The 16288-nt window shown below is 52.6% G+C and overlaps 3 protein-coding genes across 5 annotated transcripts in view; 1 reads left to right on the top strand and 2 right to left on the bottom strand.

Annotated features, from left to right (window-relative positions):
* Positions 1-3459, top strand: part of TRIM54 (tripartite motif containing 54) — a 17926-nt gene extending 14467 nt beyond the window's left edge. The window contains exons 4-9 of one of the 2 annotated variants that reach the window (XM_080684473.1): positions 809-904; positions 1592-1825; positions 2085-2107; positions 2211-2335; positions 2462-2545; positions 2929-3459. In XM_080684473.1, coding sequence (XP_080540599.1) covers positions 809-904; positions 1592-1825; positions 2085-2107; positions 2211-2335; positions 2462-2545; positions 2929-2939 — 573 coding nt within the window. In that variant the 3' untranslated portion in view covers positions 2940-3459. The remainder of the gene's footprint in view (positions 1-808; positions 905-1591; positions 1826-2084; positions 2108-2210; positions 2336-2461; positions 2546-2928) is intronic. The other variant, XM_080684474.1, reaches the window with a different exon arrangement.
* MPV17 (mitochondrial inner membrane protein MPV17) lies at positions 3420-16288 on the bottom strand. 2 transcript variants are annotated; one of them, XM_080684475.1, is made up of 8 exons: positions 16205-16288; positions 15641-15715; positions 8456-8571; positions 8168-8260; positions 7983-8078; positions 7712-7744; positions 7344-7396; positions 3420-6091 (listed from the first exon to the last, which is right to left on the bottom strand). In XM_080684475.1, the coding sequence occupies exons 2-8, from the start codon at positions 15708-15710 to the stop codon at positions 6022-6024; spliced, it is 531 nt and encodes a 176-aa protein (XP_080540601.1). In that variant the 5' UTR covers positions 15711-15715; positions 16205-16288; the 3' UTR covers positions 3420-6021. The 2 variants fall into 2 exon arrangements, with proteins under 2 accessions (XP_080540601.1, XP_080540602.1); XM_080684476.1 differs by having other exon boundaries at positions 5116-6091; positions 16139-16212.
* UCN (urocortin) lies at positions 3577-3960 on the bottom strand (the record flags this gene model as incomplete). The annotated part of the gene is made up of 1 exon (XM_080684478.1): positions 3577-3960. One exon carries the CDS (start codon positions 3958-3960, stop codon positions 3577-3579), a length of 384 nt encoding a protein of 127 aa, XP_080540604.1.

Below are 16288 nucleotides of genomic sequence, written 5' to 3'. Positions count from 1 at the left end.
AATGATTAGCTCTCAATTGATACACAAAGAAATGTACTCCATTATTGACGTCAGCAGAAACAAATATTAATAGACTTATACATCCAAGAAATTCAGATATTGGAATTGTTAAAGAATAGAAAGGCACTGGGTATAAAATGCTCTAAAAAAGATGGGATTAAAAAGCAAGCAATACCAAAAAAACAAAAAACAAGCAATACTAGACTATCAAAAATGCAGATATCACAAAGACCCAAATAGAGCTTTTAGAAATAAAAATACAATTGTTGAAATAAAACATTCAAAGAATGAATTAAATGAGAGATTTCTCTGAAGACAGAATTCGTAAAAAGCAAGGGTGGCCTGTGGGGGGGGGGGGGAGCCTAGAATGCAACACTGGGAGATGAGCAGGTTGAGAGTAAGAAGGTCTAACACATGTCTAATCAGTCACACAGTGATAAAATAATGAGAATGGAGAAGAAGCAATGTTATCCTAACAGACAATTATGAAGAATTTTTCAGAATTGATGGAAGGCATGAATCTACAGATAAAGCATCTAGCCCAGTGCCTGGCATTTGATGGGTATTTGGTGAATGTCTCACTTGGTGGTAGAGGACTTCCTCTCTCAACCTTCCAGAGGCCATAGGGTGTGCTCCCACACTTCTTGGATGGTTCCACACCCTCTCGGTCTCTGGAATAGCTGCCCTGAAGATGACCTAATGGTGGGGCGAGGGGGCAGTTCTCTCCTAGGCAGCCCTGGCTACAGTGGGAGGGGCACAGTGCTAGACCAGGTCCTCCAGCCCTAAGTGCTGGCTGTGTGTGTGGCAGAGTGAGCTCAGTGATGGCATCGCGATGCTGGTGGCGGGCAATGACCGTGTGCAAGCCGTGATCACACAGATGGAGGAGGTGTGCCAAACCATTGAGGTAAGCCTGGGAGGGGAGGCAGTGGGACCTTCTGGGCTCCTAGAGGTGGGTCACAGTAATGGGATGAGCTTAGCCAGGCTGCTCCATTTGAATCTCAGCTCTGCCCCTCACTAGCTCTGTGACTTTGGTCCAGTTACTTAACTTCTCTGTGCTTTGGTTTTGTTTGTTTTTGCCTACATAAAATAGTAATAATGAGAATGTTACGGCGCCTACCTCGTTGGATCTTTATGAGAACTAAATGTGATAATTTCGTTCTAAATAAACAAGTGAAAACCAGAGACATAGACACCACCCATGAGACTAAAGTATTGTTATTTGCTGAGAGTAGATTTGAAAGTTCTCATTAAAAAAAAAGTGTAACTATGTATGATGACAGATATTAACTAGACATATCGTGGTGATCATTTCACCACATATACAAATATTAAATCATTACATTATACACCTGAAACTTATATGATACTGTATGTCAATTATACCTCAGAAAATATTGTGCTATTATTTCTGAAAAGATCCGGGCATCAGCAGCCCTTGGCTGGAGTTCCGGCTCTGCCACTAATTTGGAGTGTAACTGACAAGTCATTTTTCTTTTGGGGCCTCTGCGCTTTGCACTAAGTGGGGAGTGGGACAGTAGCCGGCGCTCTCCCCGCTATGAGAAGTCAGCAGATCACCACTCCCATCTTTCAGGACAACAGCCGGAGGCAGAAGCAGCTGCTGAACCAGAGGTTTGAGACCCTGTGCGCGGTGCTGGAGGAGCGCAAGGGCGAGCTGCTGCAGGCGCTGGCCCGCGAGCAGGAGCAGAAGCTGCAGCGTGTCCGGGGCCTCATCCGCCAGTATGGGGACCACCTGGAGGCCTCCTCCAAGCTCGTGGAGTCCGCCATCCAGTCCATGGAGGAGCCACAGATGGCGCTCTACCTGCAGGTGGGCCCCGGGGTGGCTGGCAGACTGCGCAGTGGCTAGAGCGGGGGTACAAGAAGACCTGGGTTCAAGGCCCATCTCTGGCGCCTATATGCCCCACGGCCTTGGGCAAGTCACCCCCTCTGAGTACGTTTTGTGCTTAAGAATTGGGATGTGTCTCTCCCCTGCCTACCGACCCTTCAGGACTGTGGTGGGCATTAGAAGTGGGCCATTGCCAGCGGTTGGCACAAGGCTTACTCTCGCCCTCCTTTCTTCCTTACAGCAGGCCAAGGAGCTGATCAATAAGTGAGTAGGCGGAGCCGGGAGGGAGAGGAGGGGGCTGTGGGGGCTTCGCTGCCACGGGAAGGGGGCGGGGAGGGTGCTGAGCGCTGCCGCGCCCCTGCTGCAGGGTCGGGGCGATGTCAAAGGTGGAGCTGGCGGGGCGGCCCGAGCCCGGCTATGAAAGCATGGAGCAGTTCACCGTGAACGTGGAGCACGTGGCCGAGATGCTGAGGACCATCGACTTCCAGCCGGGTGAGGGCGAGGGAGCCGGGGAGGGGCCGGGCCGCGGAGCGGTGTGTCCCGACCCTGCGGAGGGGGCGGCTGGGGCGGCTGGCAAAGCAGCAGGGACACCGCCTCACGGGTCTTCCTCCGGCCCAGGCGCTGCCGGGGAGGAAGAGGATGAGGAGCTGGCGTTGGATGGAGAAGAGGGCAGTGCAGGGCCCGAGGATGAGCGGCCGGAAGGTGAGAGTGGCCGCGGGGCACAGGGGGCCTGTCCCTTCCTCCGGCGATCGCCCTCCCCGCGGGGCCAGGATCCACTTTCAGCCTCCGCGCCTTCTCAGTGCCGCCCGACCCCCCGCAGGAGGGAGCGCCCCTAGCGCAGGGCCAAAGGACACCTTCCTTCCTTTGAAATTAAATTTAATTTCCATCACCATTTACCCCCCTGTGCCCTCTCCCCCGTCCTCCCGACACTTTCTTTTCCACCGACCATTCCTCCGCGCTTTGGGAGAGCAGGTGGGTGGGGAAGTGGCGGAGACACCCACGTGGCTGGGGGAAGGGGTGAGCCGGGTTCGGCGTCGCCTGTTCCTTGGAGGCCCCGCTCACCGCGCTTTCTTTCCCGGGGACAGGCCTGCACTGACCCTCCCCCTGTGGGGACCCCGCGCTCCGGGGGCTGGCGCCCGGGTTTGAGGATCTGCGCAGAGACCACGCGCGCCCGCCGCCGGGGAAGCTCAATAAAAGCTAACGCGTCCCGATCCGCAGCTCCTTTCACTGCTCACTCAGCCTTGGCTTCGGAGGCGACCGTCCCCATCCCTCCCTTCTCCGGATCAGGGACCAGCTGGGGCGGCGGGGGGTGGGGAGGCGAGTGCGGAAGTGAATGAACCCCTATTGGGCACCTCGCTGATTTGAGGCACGGATTCCCCAGCCCAGAGCCACGGGCAAAGAGTAGGGGCGGGGGGTGGAGTGGAGGGATCGGGACGAGCTCCTGGGGGACTTTTAGGGGCGATGGAGATCTGGATCGTTCTCCTGAGTGCTCCTCTGGCAGCACTGTTCCCTCACTTCACTGTGGGCTCCCACCCCGCTGTGGAAGGTTCCCCGCGCCCCACAACAGAGGCCAAAGGCTCTTCAGCACTTTTATTAAAAACTAGTAACGCAGAGAGTGTTCAGGCATCCCCGGCCGCTCCAGCCCGGCGGGACTGGGTCAATTCCGGTTGAGCAGGTGCCAGCCCGGGGGTGGGGGGTGGGGTCGAGGTTTTCGGGGCCCCAGGCCCCGCGGGTCACTTGCCCACCGAGTCGAATATGATGCGGTTCTGCTCTGCGCGCTCCCGCTGGCTCTGCGTCCGCGCCAGTTCCAGCAGGGTCCGCAGGAGGTGGAAGGTGAGGTCGATGGACAGTGGAGGGTCTTCCCGTCGCGGCCGCTCGCCTGAGGTCCCAGCTCCCCATCTGCCGGGCCCCACGCGGTGGGGGAAGCGCTCCGCCAACAGCAGGAGGAGCGCGCGGGCCCCGCCGCCCTGGGTCCGAGCTCCCGGGCTCCAGCGCAGACTCGGGTCCCGGACACTGGCCGCCGCCGCCTCCTCCGGGCTCCATTGGCTGCTCCCCGGGCGCAGCTGTGCCAGAAGCAGCAGCGCCGCCAGTAGCGCCTCCCGTCCGGCCAGCCTCATGGTGCCGCCGGCCCTGGACACACAGGAGCAGCGCAGGGTGAGCTGCACTTGGAGCAGTCGCAGGTGGCACCACTCCCCTTCCCGTTCACGTCCAACGTCCCCGCAGGTCCCCTTCGGCTGCTGCCCGGTGCCCACAACCTTCCCTGCAGCCCCAGCCGCTGCCCAGTCCTGTGCCACCCTTTCCTCTTCTCCCCCGCCCCCCTCCCTCTTAGCGGCCCCTGTAAATGAGCAGAGTGCCGAGTCCTGGTGCAGAGGGAGTCCGGCGGGCGCTCCTAGGGCCACTCACAGGTGCGGGAAGAGCGGCTGCACAGTGCAGGACGGAGCTCCGGTTGGTCCCTGGGGCGAGCTGAGGGCGCCTGGGGAAACACGGGGTCTGTCCCGGGACCGCCGCCAGCTTATATAGCTCTAGGGCAGCTCCAGCTGACGTCAGCGAGGAACACGCACTGATTGTAGAGCAATGACGGTCGCGGCTTCGAGTCCAGCGGGTCCCCCGAGGGGCAGGTCTCTGGGGCTTGCGCTGGAAGCGACAGCGGACTCCAGTGAGCAAGACGCTGGCTGGGCGGAAAGATTGCTCTGGGAGCCATGAGAGTCGTTCACCACTGAGAACAGTCTGCAGTGAGTAGGCCGGTCCCCAGACCAGACTAGACCTAATCGCCAGTCTTCTCTGGCACAAGAAAGGGTGGCTGTATCGCGGGGCTGTCCGTGGTGCTGACCCTGCCCTCTGTCCCCAGAGGGGTCAGCGGCATTGGGAGAATGCTGTGCTGCAGACCCAGTTTTGTAAACTGAGGCAACCAGGATAGCACAGCTGGCACTCAGCCATCACCATGTACCCACCCAAGAGGCAGCTGAGGCAGGCTGAGTTGGCCAGGATTCTTGATCTTACTCCAGCCCCAGGATCTAAATTCTAGGGCTGACTGGGCACCTTAAGAAAAGATTTTTGGCCTCAGAATACTTTCAGAGCATAAAAAGCTGATCCATCTCTTCTGATTTTGCCCCAGCATGGTAGTTTAGTCAAGGTAATTTTTCTCCTGGGAATCACAGCAGCACCATTACTGTCTTTGACTTCCTGGTTAAGATCCCTTGGTAGAAAGTAAGGAAACATGGTGTCTTAGTCCATTGGAGGTGCTGTAACAACAAACAAACAAAAACCTGGGTGGCTTATAAACGAGCATTTATTTCTCACAGTTCTGGAGACTGGGAAGTCCAAGATCATGGTGCCAATGAACTTGGTGTCTGCTGAGGACCTGCTTAATGGTTCACAGAAGGCACTTTCTTGCTGTGTCCTCACAGGCAGCTTTTATAAGGGTACTAATCCCATGAGGGCTCTGCCCTCATGACCTTATCACCTCCCAAAGGTCCCACCTCCTAATACCATCACCTTGGACGTTGGGTTTTCCACCATATGAATTTGGGGTTATACAAAAAATGCAATCTCTAGGACATGGGCTCAAGTTTCTGTTCTGCCACTAACTTGTGGTGTGGACAGGTCCTCACTTCTATGGACCTCATTGTCTTCATCTGTAAAGACTGGGCTTGGTGGTCTCTAGGCTTTTCTTTCAATCTCTAGAAATTCTGAATCCCTAGTATTTTTCTGTTGGGTCTTACTCATTGCCTCTGCAGGTTCCAGATTACATTTTTATAGAGGTACCCGATTCCATAATTATGGAAGTACCACATAAAGAGCTTGAGGGGATCCCCAAAGAACTGGAGCTACACTAGGGCTGGAAATGGTTGGATAAACAACTATATCAATGAAGAGTGGGGATAAATGGCATTTGCCAGGATATGGGCATAAACTAAAGTTGCCAAGATCATATGGCCCAACAAATATTTATGGACTGCCTATTATGTGGTGGGCATAAGACCACAATAAAGATTTTAGTAAATTCAAAAGGAGTCAGTTTACATTTTAGAGTGAAATAGGCCATTTCATGGTGCTGACCCTATCAAGTTCTGATCAGCAACCAAATCCCATGAAAACTGATTTCTATGTCAGGAGTGCCCACTTTGAAGAGGTCATCTGACCATTCCAGGGTCAAGCTGCATCACTGCAAGGCAAGCTTAGAGCCGATGTGCCTTCCAGGACAGGTAGGAGTTCCAGGTAACAGCAACACACTGGACAACAGCCAACCTAAGGAACAGGAATGGCATTGTGAAGAGGATGGATAAGGAGAAAGTAAAGGGGGAGAGAGAGGAGAGTGTGATGGAAGAGGGGGTGTTATCTCTGAGAACATCCATTTTCAGATCTCCTCCTCCAGCCCTCTATGGAGGGATGTGTGGCTGAGACCAGAAGACAACTAGCTCAGGTGCTGTCCCAGGGCTCTGTCTCCTGCACAAGAGCCTCAAAGTGTAACGCCCTCAGCAGCCATCTTGCCTTGAGTGGCTCTGTTGTTCATGCCCCTGGGCAGGCTCCTTCTAAACCACGTATCTATGCACCTGTACCAGCTGAGATCTCGTCTTCAAAATGTACTATCTGCCATTGAAAGTAGTGCCTTCTTCTCTTTATTTTACCTTGTTTTAGTTTCAAAGACTGTTGCAAGGACCCTCATGTTTAAATTTTGGTTCATAAGTCTATATTCCTTTTAGCTATGCTATTCATGCACATTTTGACCATGTCCTCTCTGAAAAGTTTTATATTTTTCCCTGTTCCCAAAGCCCCCTCATTTCCAATAATTTTAGCTAGTCATCTTGAATTTGACTTTTTTTTAAATTGTAGTTTCAGCAACTACCTTTATTATTAGGGTAAAATAATACTTTGCAGTGGGCTAACCTGACCTGTGGACTAACCTCACCTATATGGCTCTTTGGTCTACCTTTCCGTCTAATCTAGGCTGCAGCCCCTAGGTACTGTCCCTGCAGCAAGGGTGGAGAGCTCAGGTGGGATGAGCCAATGGCTGTGGAGCAGGACCCTCCCTGGGAAGATGAAAGAAGGTCAGTGGGCAGATACTCTGGGACAGGTTCTGAATAAAATGTTCAGGAATCTAGGAGCTCTGATCAGGGCAGAGTATTCTGGGGGGCAGCTAAAGTAGCTCAAGCCCCAGCCGGCTTGCCCCTATCGGCCCTTGGACTGAAGGGTCCAGGTTTGATTCTGGTCAAGGGCATGTAGCTTGGTTGCAGGCTCCATCCCCGGCCTCAGTCAGGGTGCATGTGGGACGCAACCAATCGATGTGTCTCTCTCACATCGATGTATCTCTATGTCTCTCCCCCTCCCTTCCACTCTCTCTAAGTACCAATGGAAAAAATATCCTCAGGTGAGGAATAAAAAAAAAATAAAAACAAATTAAAAAAAAATAAAGTAGCTCAAGGTTGAATGAAAATCTCTTTATCTACAACTATGCATAATATGGCTCTCCCTGGAAGGGTGGGGTAGGGAACTGGCATACCTGTAATAAAGGGGAACCAGGTAGAAGTTGGCTAGCTGCACAGCAGGCCAGAGCTACAAGAGAGAGAAGGTAAATGTTGGGGGGCTGCCTCCATTACCCCACCCCATCCAGAGTGAAATGGGCCATTTCATAGTGCTGACCCTATTAAGTTCTGACCAGCAATCAAACCCCATGAAAACTGGCCCATGTTAAGTTGTAAACACAAACAAGCTGAACAACTGGGTGATTGCTTCCGAGTGTACCGCCCACACTGGGAATGAGAGAGTAATCCCAACCGAGGGGTTTCTATGTCAGGAGCACCCCCAACCCCTGGGTACTTCTGGACTCAAGGAAGCAGGAGAACAGGCTGCGAAGGTGTCAGCTCTTACATAGTAGTTGGCGATGAGGGCATCAGGATAATCCTAAGGAGACAAAGAAGGAAGAAATTACTTGAAATCCATGCAGCTCCTGCCTCCCGGTCCTATCACACACAGACCTCTGTTCAAAGAACACATATCTGCACCACACCTCCCTCACCCCTCTCCTCCAGAGCTGGGACTCTACCTTCATATCCACCTGTCTCATCCCCATGAAGCTTGCCTCATTGCCCTGGCATGCCAGCTGGACAGCCAGACATCTCCCCACACCTGCCCAACTCACCCGCTGGAGTTTGGCCCAGTTTTCCTGGGCTGACAGTCCATTGAACGCCCCTATCAGCGAGAGGAAACTGCCTAGAAAACATGGGGCAAAGCACCCCTAGGGAAGAGAAATGAAAATGCTGTGAGCACCTAAACCCCTATCCCAATGCGGCTCACCCTTCTGAACCTCCCTTTCCTTCTGCTCACCTGATCCAACAACATCTTCTTTAGAGCATCCACCTTGGTGTTGCCAGGGATGAGCCGGTCCAAAACCTTGTACCAGCCTCCTATTACAGGGCCCTGAAAGTAAACCCCAGGGAGGGGCAGGGATGCAGTGAGGGAAGCAGTTGGCTTTTACATCACACAGCTCCTCCCCCAAGCATTAGAAACCAACCCCAGGACAAGCATACACTCAGGTTAGCGCAGATGTGTGAGGAGCCAAGGGAAACAGACCACTGTCCAATCCACCAGCAGCCCTGCTATGGGCGAACTTACCACAAAGCCACAGCCCAGAGAGGCCATGGTCAGGGTCCGGCTAATCTGGTGTTTCCGCATACCTCGCCTCTCCACCAGCTGCTGTGAGATAATGTCACCCAGGCCCATCAGGGACCCTGTGCAGGGTACACAGGTGTTGTCAGGACACCTCCCGGAGGGGCTGCCACTCCAAGGAGGTGGATAAGGCTGCTGACTGAATGAGGCTCTGGCACTCTGGGCCCAAGGGCTTCATTCTGGGACAAATGGCCAGTCCCTGGCTGCTGCTGCTGCTGCTGCCAAGTTCTCCTCTCCCAAGGATGGTGACACCTCCTGTGTGTACTGTTAGAAACGGTGATGAGCAGCCCTGAGCCGGTCAGGCCTGAGAACTCTGCACTGAGCAATCAAGTGAAGTCAGAGTCAGAAACTGAAGCTAGAGGAAGGAGAATCTAAGGCGCCAGGGGCTGAGAACCACAGACCGTCAGAATCAGAATCAGAAAGGCCTGCCACGTAACTTAGAGGTATGGGAGTAAAGGTCTGCAACCTCACATAACCAGTAAGTGGCAGAGCCAAGGCAAAGCCAGGTGGTTTGATTTACTAGACAGTATTCTTTCCAGGACACCACACTATGAGTAGATCATGTGTAGAATGGTAAGAAACCCTGGTTTTTTCCCCAAAGCCCAAGGCAAGACCCTGGTTAATGTCCTTCACCTTGGTCTTGGGGTCTCTAGATGTGGATAACAGCAAGAATAACTCTTTTTTAAAACGTGAGTGTTCAAATGGCCCTAGTTAGGAAGATGATTGGCTGAGGTGGTAAGAGTCCCCATAGGGAGGAGTCCCGGCCACCTCTTAGCACAATCAGGTAAACCCATTTCCCCATTCACAATCTCAGATTGAGCTGCAATAGGTATTATAGCCATTTCTCCCCGAAGCTTCTATACCTGCTTCCCCCTCCCCCACCCCGCTTCGCCTGCACGGATACCCAGCTCTAAGCAGCCTTTGTCAGATGCCCATACCAGGAACCAAGACTATTTACAGAGCCCCCCTTCAGCTACGGTGGCGTGATGGCTTCTAGCAAATACACTTATATATATAGGGCTGCTTGGGAGTGACCGTATGATCTCCAGCTCGCCTGTCCATCTCACGGAGTAATGAGTCCCCCCTCCAGCCCTGTAGCCACCACTGTCCTTGTGCCCTCAATTAGCACTGGGCAAACACATCCTTCAACCCTTTCCTTGGCTGCGAGCTGGCTCTGACGTCCGTGCTGGCTGCACACTCACTGCTCTTCCCCCGCACCCTCTGCACAGCCCTGCCCCTGAGCAGCCTCGTCAGAGGCCGCTGGGCAAGGCTGTGAGCTAGAGCTGGGACACCTGTAGGTGACCTAGGCTGCTGGTCTCAGCACACCCATTAAGACAGCCCTGCCTCTCCTCTCCCTGAAACTCCCATAGTGGGGGAGGTCCTCCCCAGAACGTGACTAGTCACCATCTGCCAATAATACCTATTGACAGGATCCTAGGCATCTTTGTTCTCTCATCCTCAGCCATATGTAACCGAGGCCCTGCAGGTGCTCAGAAAATAAAGGAGAAATGTCAAATGTACTGCCCCAAACAACAGGACTGCTCTGGGAAAGGGCATTTAAAGAACTCTAAGTCTGGCCCAAAGGACCATGTCAGGCTCAAGGTGTGAGGACCAGTGGAACTGAAGACTTGCTCCCCTCGTTAGCACGTAACTCCCTATGCCCCTCCCTGACAACTTGGGGTCACCAGCTGCACTCCCAGGCCGGGGAGGGAGCCATTGTGGCCATGCTTAAAGGGAAGAGTGAACCTGAGAAGTCCCAGGAGGATGGAACAGAGAGGCAGGCACTTGTTAAAAAGACTAACAGCTTGACATTCTACTTTAGCAAGGTGTTTAGAGTTTACAAAGGGCTCTCATACATTTTGTCCTCACAAAAGGTCTGGGAGGTAGGGGTCCCACATGCATTTGTCTTTGAGAGAAGAGAGACTTGATGAGAAGTGGATCTGGGGGCCTGGACCCAGAGCTTCTCTCAAGGAGGAACAGGGAATTCCCAGAGTAGGCTGAGACTTGGCCGTAGGGGCCAGAGGGCGCCAAGAGGCTCCTGTGGCTGCTACTCGCAGGGGTTTCCTGCCCTCTGCCAGAACCAGACCCCAGAGGCCTGCATCTTAAAGACACTTCTCTGTTTTTTACTCCCCAGAATGTGAGACCATCTCTGTTCCTTGTCACCTGTGGGGAGTGAAGCAGCAAAATTCCTGGGGAAGAAACCGTCACAGAGACAGCTGTGTGTTTCCACTCTTCATGCTTGCCAACTGTCAACAGCAAGCTCAAGGCAGAGCAGGAATGAAAACCAAAGTCCCAATTCTAGCCCCGTAGTCCTGCAGCCTTTGAGAAAGATAGATTCCCGGCCCCTAACCATGCACACCAAACCCCAGAGACACCGAGTGACAGGGCAGCAGCAGGAGAGGTGGTGTGTAGCTCAGGAGCCCCGCCAGTTCTGTCCATTTCAGACAGGACAGGACAGAGATTCCCTTCTGCCCACAAATCATCAGGCCCCTGAGCCTCAGCAACTCCAGGGTGGTCTATGGCTTCGGTCCCAGCACAGAGAAAGGCCTACATTTCTGGTCCAAGTGACCGGGCAAGAAAGGCTGACATTCAGATTCCGTATTCCATCTTCCCCAAGCCCAGTTCTGGGAGCCCTTTTAGGCATATTTGGTTGGTCTGGCCCTCTCCGTGCTCTGGCCCTCCTTTCTTTGGGCTTGTTCCCAGGGGATTGGGGCTGGAGGCCTGCAGAGACATACTTCCTGAGCCCTGATGGGGCAGGGTGAGGGGCTGCTGGCCAGTGATGCCTCAAAGCCAGGCTGGGCACAGAGCCCAGCAGGCAGACGTTGGCATTGGCGTGACGTCATACCCCTGGACAGGTGCCCGTTCTCATGCCGTCACTCGAGACCGGATTCAGCAGAGTGGGGGCGGGTTGGGGCGGGGGAGCCTGAGCACAGAGGTAATTGGGACCCCTCCTCTGTCCACTAGTGGAAAAGCCCCAACTTCTATCCCCTCTTCCTAGGTACAGGTGGGAGTAAGTTCTCTATTTTGTTCCTCTCCTGGCTTCTGGGCATGGAGTCTTAGGGGCAAGAAAAAAAGTGTTAATGGAAGAGAACAGGCTGGGGGGCAGAAAGTTGGCACGAAGCGTGTCCTTGCATACAGGAGGCCCGAGCTGTCAGGTAGAACTGCTGGTGTGGGGCCAGTGGTGCTGTTGACTCATTCCTCCCCAGAAGCCTCCAACCATTCAATAGCTGCCTGGCACAGGGGCTTGGTCTGGCAGAGCCCACAGGGAGCTGGAGCCCGGCAGAAAGGGGAGAGTGCATGCTCTGGGATTGGTCTGAATGTCTCCCCCATTCCTGACCTGGACCTATCTATCCTACAGCTAGAAAATGAGACCAGAGGGCTCTGTAGCGTATTGGGTGTCTAAGCCCAGACCGGCTGGGGCTACACTCAGCATCCTGAGTCCCCAGGAGTCTCAAGTGCAGGGCAGTGCATTGGCAAGCGCCATAGGTTCTAATGCCAGCTCTACCACTGATGAGGTGAGACCTCAGTGCGTGTCCCCCTCCTTGCCTCAGTTTCCTTTTCTATAATATCAGGGGCTGGACTGGATGAGCTCTTACATCCTGGTTTAATTCAGACTCCAGGGAAACCAGTGTCTGCAGAAGCTCAGCTGCTCCCACAGCAGGACCAGGTTGGCTAAGATGCATGGAGTTGGGCTTTGGGTCCTCTGAAGAAAGGATGGGAGAAGGCTGACTCAAATTCTGCAAAACACAGCAGACCTTTGCCCAGGCCGCCCTGTTCCTGACTCTGGCTTGGTCCAAACTGAATGTATCAGACACTTCTTTTGAACCATTTCAGATCTTCTGGATTCACTTATCTCTTACTCCAGCCACTACAGCAATTCAACCTGATAGATTCTTGCCTATGCCACATCGGGGGCTGCACTGTTGATGCTCTACTTGGGGATCATGCATGTGCAATTTGGTAGCACGTGGGCGTTAACATCCCACGTGGCGAACCTTTAACCAATGTGAGTTGGCAGCTAGTGGGTAAAGGTTTCTCCTTTTCTCCAGAAAAGACTACTCACCTGTTTAGTCCTAAGAGGCATTTCAAAGAGCTTCTCAGTCAGTTTTAAGGGACTGAGCAGCGAGGTGCCTTAAGCAGTGTCCAGTTTAACAATGTGTCCTTCCCCCATGGGCCCTTATAAAGTACTTGTACAGAAGCTTCAGGTTCTGCTTTTTGGAGAACGAAGGCTAAGATAGTGGTCCATGTTCAGATTTTTTTTTTAATTGATTGATTTTAGAGAGATGAAGGGAATGAGATGGAGAAGCATCAATTCATTGTTCCACTTATTTATGCATTCATTGGTTGCTTCTTGTATGTGCCCTGACCAGAGATTGAATCAACAACCTTGGCATATCAGGACAATGTTCTAACCAACTGAGTAACCCGGCCAAGGCTCATGTTCAGATTTCTGGCAAGTGGAACAAACCCAACCTAAATACCACTATAAAAACAACAGCTTGCCCGGCCGGTGTGGCTCAGTAGTTGAGCGTACACCTATGAACCAGGAGGTCACGGTTTGATTCCCCATCAGGGCACTTGCCTAGATTGTGGGCTCCATCACCAGTAGAGGGCATGCAGAAGGCAGCCGATTGATGATTCTCTCCCATTATTGATGTTTCTATCTCTTTCTCTCTCCCTCTCCCTTCCTCTCTGAAATGAAGAAAAATATGTATTTTTTAAAAAAGACTAGCAATGCCCTAGCCGGTTTGGCTCAGTGGATAGAGCGTCAGCCTGCGGACTGAAGGGTCCCGGGTTCAATTCCAGTCAAGGGCATGTATCTTGGTTGCGGGCACATCCCCAGTAGGGGGCGTGCAGGAGGCAGCTGATCGATGCTTCTCTCATTGATGTTTCCATCTCTCTATCCCTCTCCCTTCCTCTCTGTAAAAAATCAATAAAATATATTTTAAAAATAAATAAATAAATAAAAAAGACTAGCAAGTGCCTGGGTTGCCAACACTCATAGAACACTCCAGGCCAACCCCTCAAGCCTTGAAGTTTATTAACAGTTTTAAGTCTCTAAAGCCTCTTCACAGAGATAATCCCTACACTTACTCTGTGAAGTCATATAAGTAAACTCAAGTTCTAAATGAAGAAACTGAGGCTCAAAGAGGTTTACTGACTTGTTCATGCAGCTACTACTAACTGCTATGGCTCTAAGATTCAAATCACGGTCTTCTAACTCCAAGTCTGAAATCTCTACTGTTTTCTAACGTGATGAGCTACCCCATGGACCTTTAGGAACTACTGTGCTGGGATCTAGAGACAACTCGGTGAGCAATTTACACTGAGCAGCAGGAAGAGAAGTCTGAAAGGTTTGGAAAAGCCTGAGTAAAGTGCTACCCAGAGGTTGCTTCGGGGCTGAGCTGTTGGCACTGCCTCAGGAAGACTGTGGGTATGGAGCCACAGGGCTGTAGCACTGACAGACAAGCCCCCCAAGTCAGCTACATATCTGCTCTTGGGCCCCTTGGAGCTCCAACTCCTGCCCTAGTTAGCTGCAGGTGCCTTGAGTAGGGACTATCCTTCCCTCCTTATTCTTTTTTTTTTCTTTCTTTCTTTTTTCCCCTCCCTATTCTTAAGGGCCAAGAAGGGGAACCTTCCTTCCGGCAGTTAGGGGCCCTGAGGGAATGTGAGGCTGGGCAAAGGGCCCAGAGTGTCAGTTCCCATCACAGCCACACAGTCCAGCATGAGTCACCACACACGCAGCCAGGTGAGTCATACAGGCTGACGGACACTCTGAGGACAGGACATAGGGTGGTTGGGCACAGGGGGCTGGAAAGGGGCTGGAGGGCAAAAGAATCCACCTTTTGGACAGTCCCCCAATGAGGTTTCTAGTGCTGATGTGAAGCTATTCTAGTAACAGGACCACTGTTCCATCCTGGTTTTCAGTATATTTCCCCCTCCCCCTTTCAACAGTCTTCCTCTCAGAAGCCCATGGTCCTCATTAGAATCCTGTTCCCTTCCTCTAAACATAGGTAAAGCCCCATCTTAACCTGATCACTCTTTTTTTTTTTTTTTTTTTGGAGATATTTTATTGATTTTTTATAAAGAGGAAGGGAGAGGGATAGAGAGCTAGAAACATCGATGAGAGAGAAACATCAATCAGCTGTCTCCTGCATACCCCCCTACTGGGGATGTGCCCACAACCCAGGTAAATGCCCTTGACCGGAATCGAACCCAGGACCCTTCAGTCCGTAGGCCGATGCTCTATCCACTGAGCCAAACCGGTTAGGGCTTAACCTGATCACTCTTGTACTGCCCCAATAGTCACACTCCTTATGATTCTTCCCCCTATAATAACTTATCTCCGTGCCATCCCTTACATTAGCTAATATACAAAACGAAAATGATAACAATAACAAATGCAGGTAAGTCACTGGGTTACCTTTGTGAAGTTGCTACTTAATCACTGGATTTGGAGTAAAAATAAATCCTTGGTTAGTATATTGTTTGGGGAAAGCAAAAGAATGGTGTAAACAAAACTCAGGAAAGTGGTTATCTCTGGGGAATCTGAATTAGGGACAGGTGCACACGGGATCTCAAAGTTGGGTACTCATACAGGAGTGTTCCGTTTCGATACCACTGAAAGTGTACATACATGTCTTAATCATTCTTTTGTATGCTAAGATGTATTTCACAATAAAGAAAAATACTAAGAAAAACAAAGTGGGATAAGAATCCTGATCCCAACACTTATTACCTCTGTAACCTAATGGGGACTCAAGTAGTCCTAGCTCACAGAGCTTTGTGGGGACCCTATGAGACACTGTGTGAACGTGACTTGCACACTGTAAAATGTTAGGGGAACGTTTGTTACGATTAGTTTTCTAAGTTAAGGCCTCCTAGGCCAATGCCTTTAACATGAGGGATGAGTCCTCAGATCCTACTTTACAGCTAGACCAACTATGCACATTCCTTCCCTTAAGGTGACCCGCCCTCCAAAACAGACTGGAGACAGCTTGGGACGAGAAACAGCCAACTCTGCAAGGGCGCTGAATAGAAGGGGAAAAGTGAGGGGGGTGTAGTGGGGAAAGCGTCTGCCTTCCAAATTAGCCGACTCTGGTCCCACTCAGGTCCCAGAGGGGCACTCACCGGCTGTCAGGACCTGTACTTTCCACGGGTGAGCATTCAGGGCCCGCTGGTATGCCCGCCAGAGTGCCATGCTTCCTGTCAAGCCAAGAGGAGAGGGGTTCAGCCCCACTGCCCCGCCCCACAAGTAAAGAGACGCTGGGCTTTCCCTTGTGCCTATTCTTTCTCCCCCTCCCGCTTTCAATAGTCCATCCTCAAGGGCCTTAGGAGGGATGCCTCCTCGACAGCTTCAGGTCAGAGGGTCGCCTGGGGCCATCGGGTAAAACAGGATGGCTGTGGGTGACTATGAAATCCTGGTGGCAGCCTCCCGCCACCGTATCCCAGCCCGGGAGCAGGGCCAATTCAGGGCCTCCGCCCCACGAGGCACTGCTGGGGACAGGCTTGCTCCGGCTTTCCCCAGAGCCTGGTCGGTCCCCAGATTCAGTTGGAACCAGCCCGCATTCTTCCTGAGTCCAGCTCCACACGGGAACTAGGGCTGGTCCCTCCTGGGCCTGGAATTACCAGTCCGCCGTGGGCGTTCGTGGAGCGGAGGTTTGAGGCGCTGAGGGCGGACCCCGGACTACTCACCTGAGCTCGAGCTCAGCCCCTCCACGTGACCTGGGCGGGCGGCGGGACTTCCGCCGTGAGCCCCGCCCCCCCTTCCGCCTGGGT

This window comes from Plecotus auritus (assembly GCF_963455305.1).
Source record: "Plecotus auritus genome assembly, chromosome: 8".
Classification (NCBI taxonomy): Eukaryota; Metazoa; Chordata; class Mammalia; order Chiroptera; family Vespertilionidae; genus Plecotus; species Plecotus auritus.
This window is presented reverse-complemented; position numbering and strand designations above follow the sequence as displayed.

Excerpts from the sequence above, each read along its gene's own strand:
- MPV17 (XM_080684475.1), bottom strand. The coding sequence starts at position 15,710 with ATGGCACTCTGGCGGGCATACCAGCGGGCCCTGAATGCTCACCCGTGG. Across the intron at positions 8,261-8,455 it reads CTCTGGGCTGTGGCTTTGTG|GGCCCTGTAATAGGAGGCTG; the intron begins GTAAGTTCGCCC and ends GTTTACTTTCAG. Across the intron at positions 7,745-7,982 it reads ACTGGGCCAAACTCCAGCGG|GATTATCCTGATGCCCTCAT; the intron begins GTGAGTTGGGCA and ends TTGTCTCCTTAG.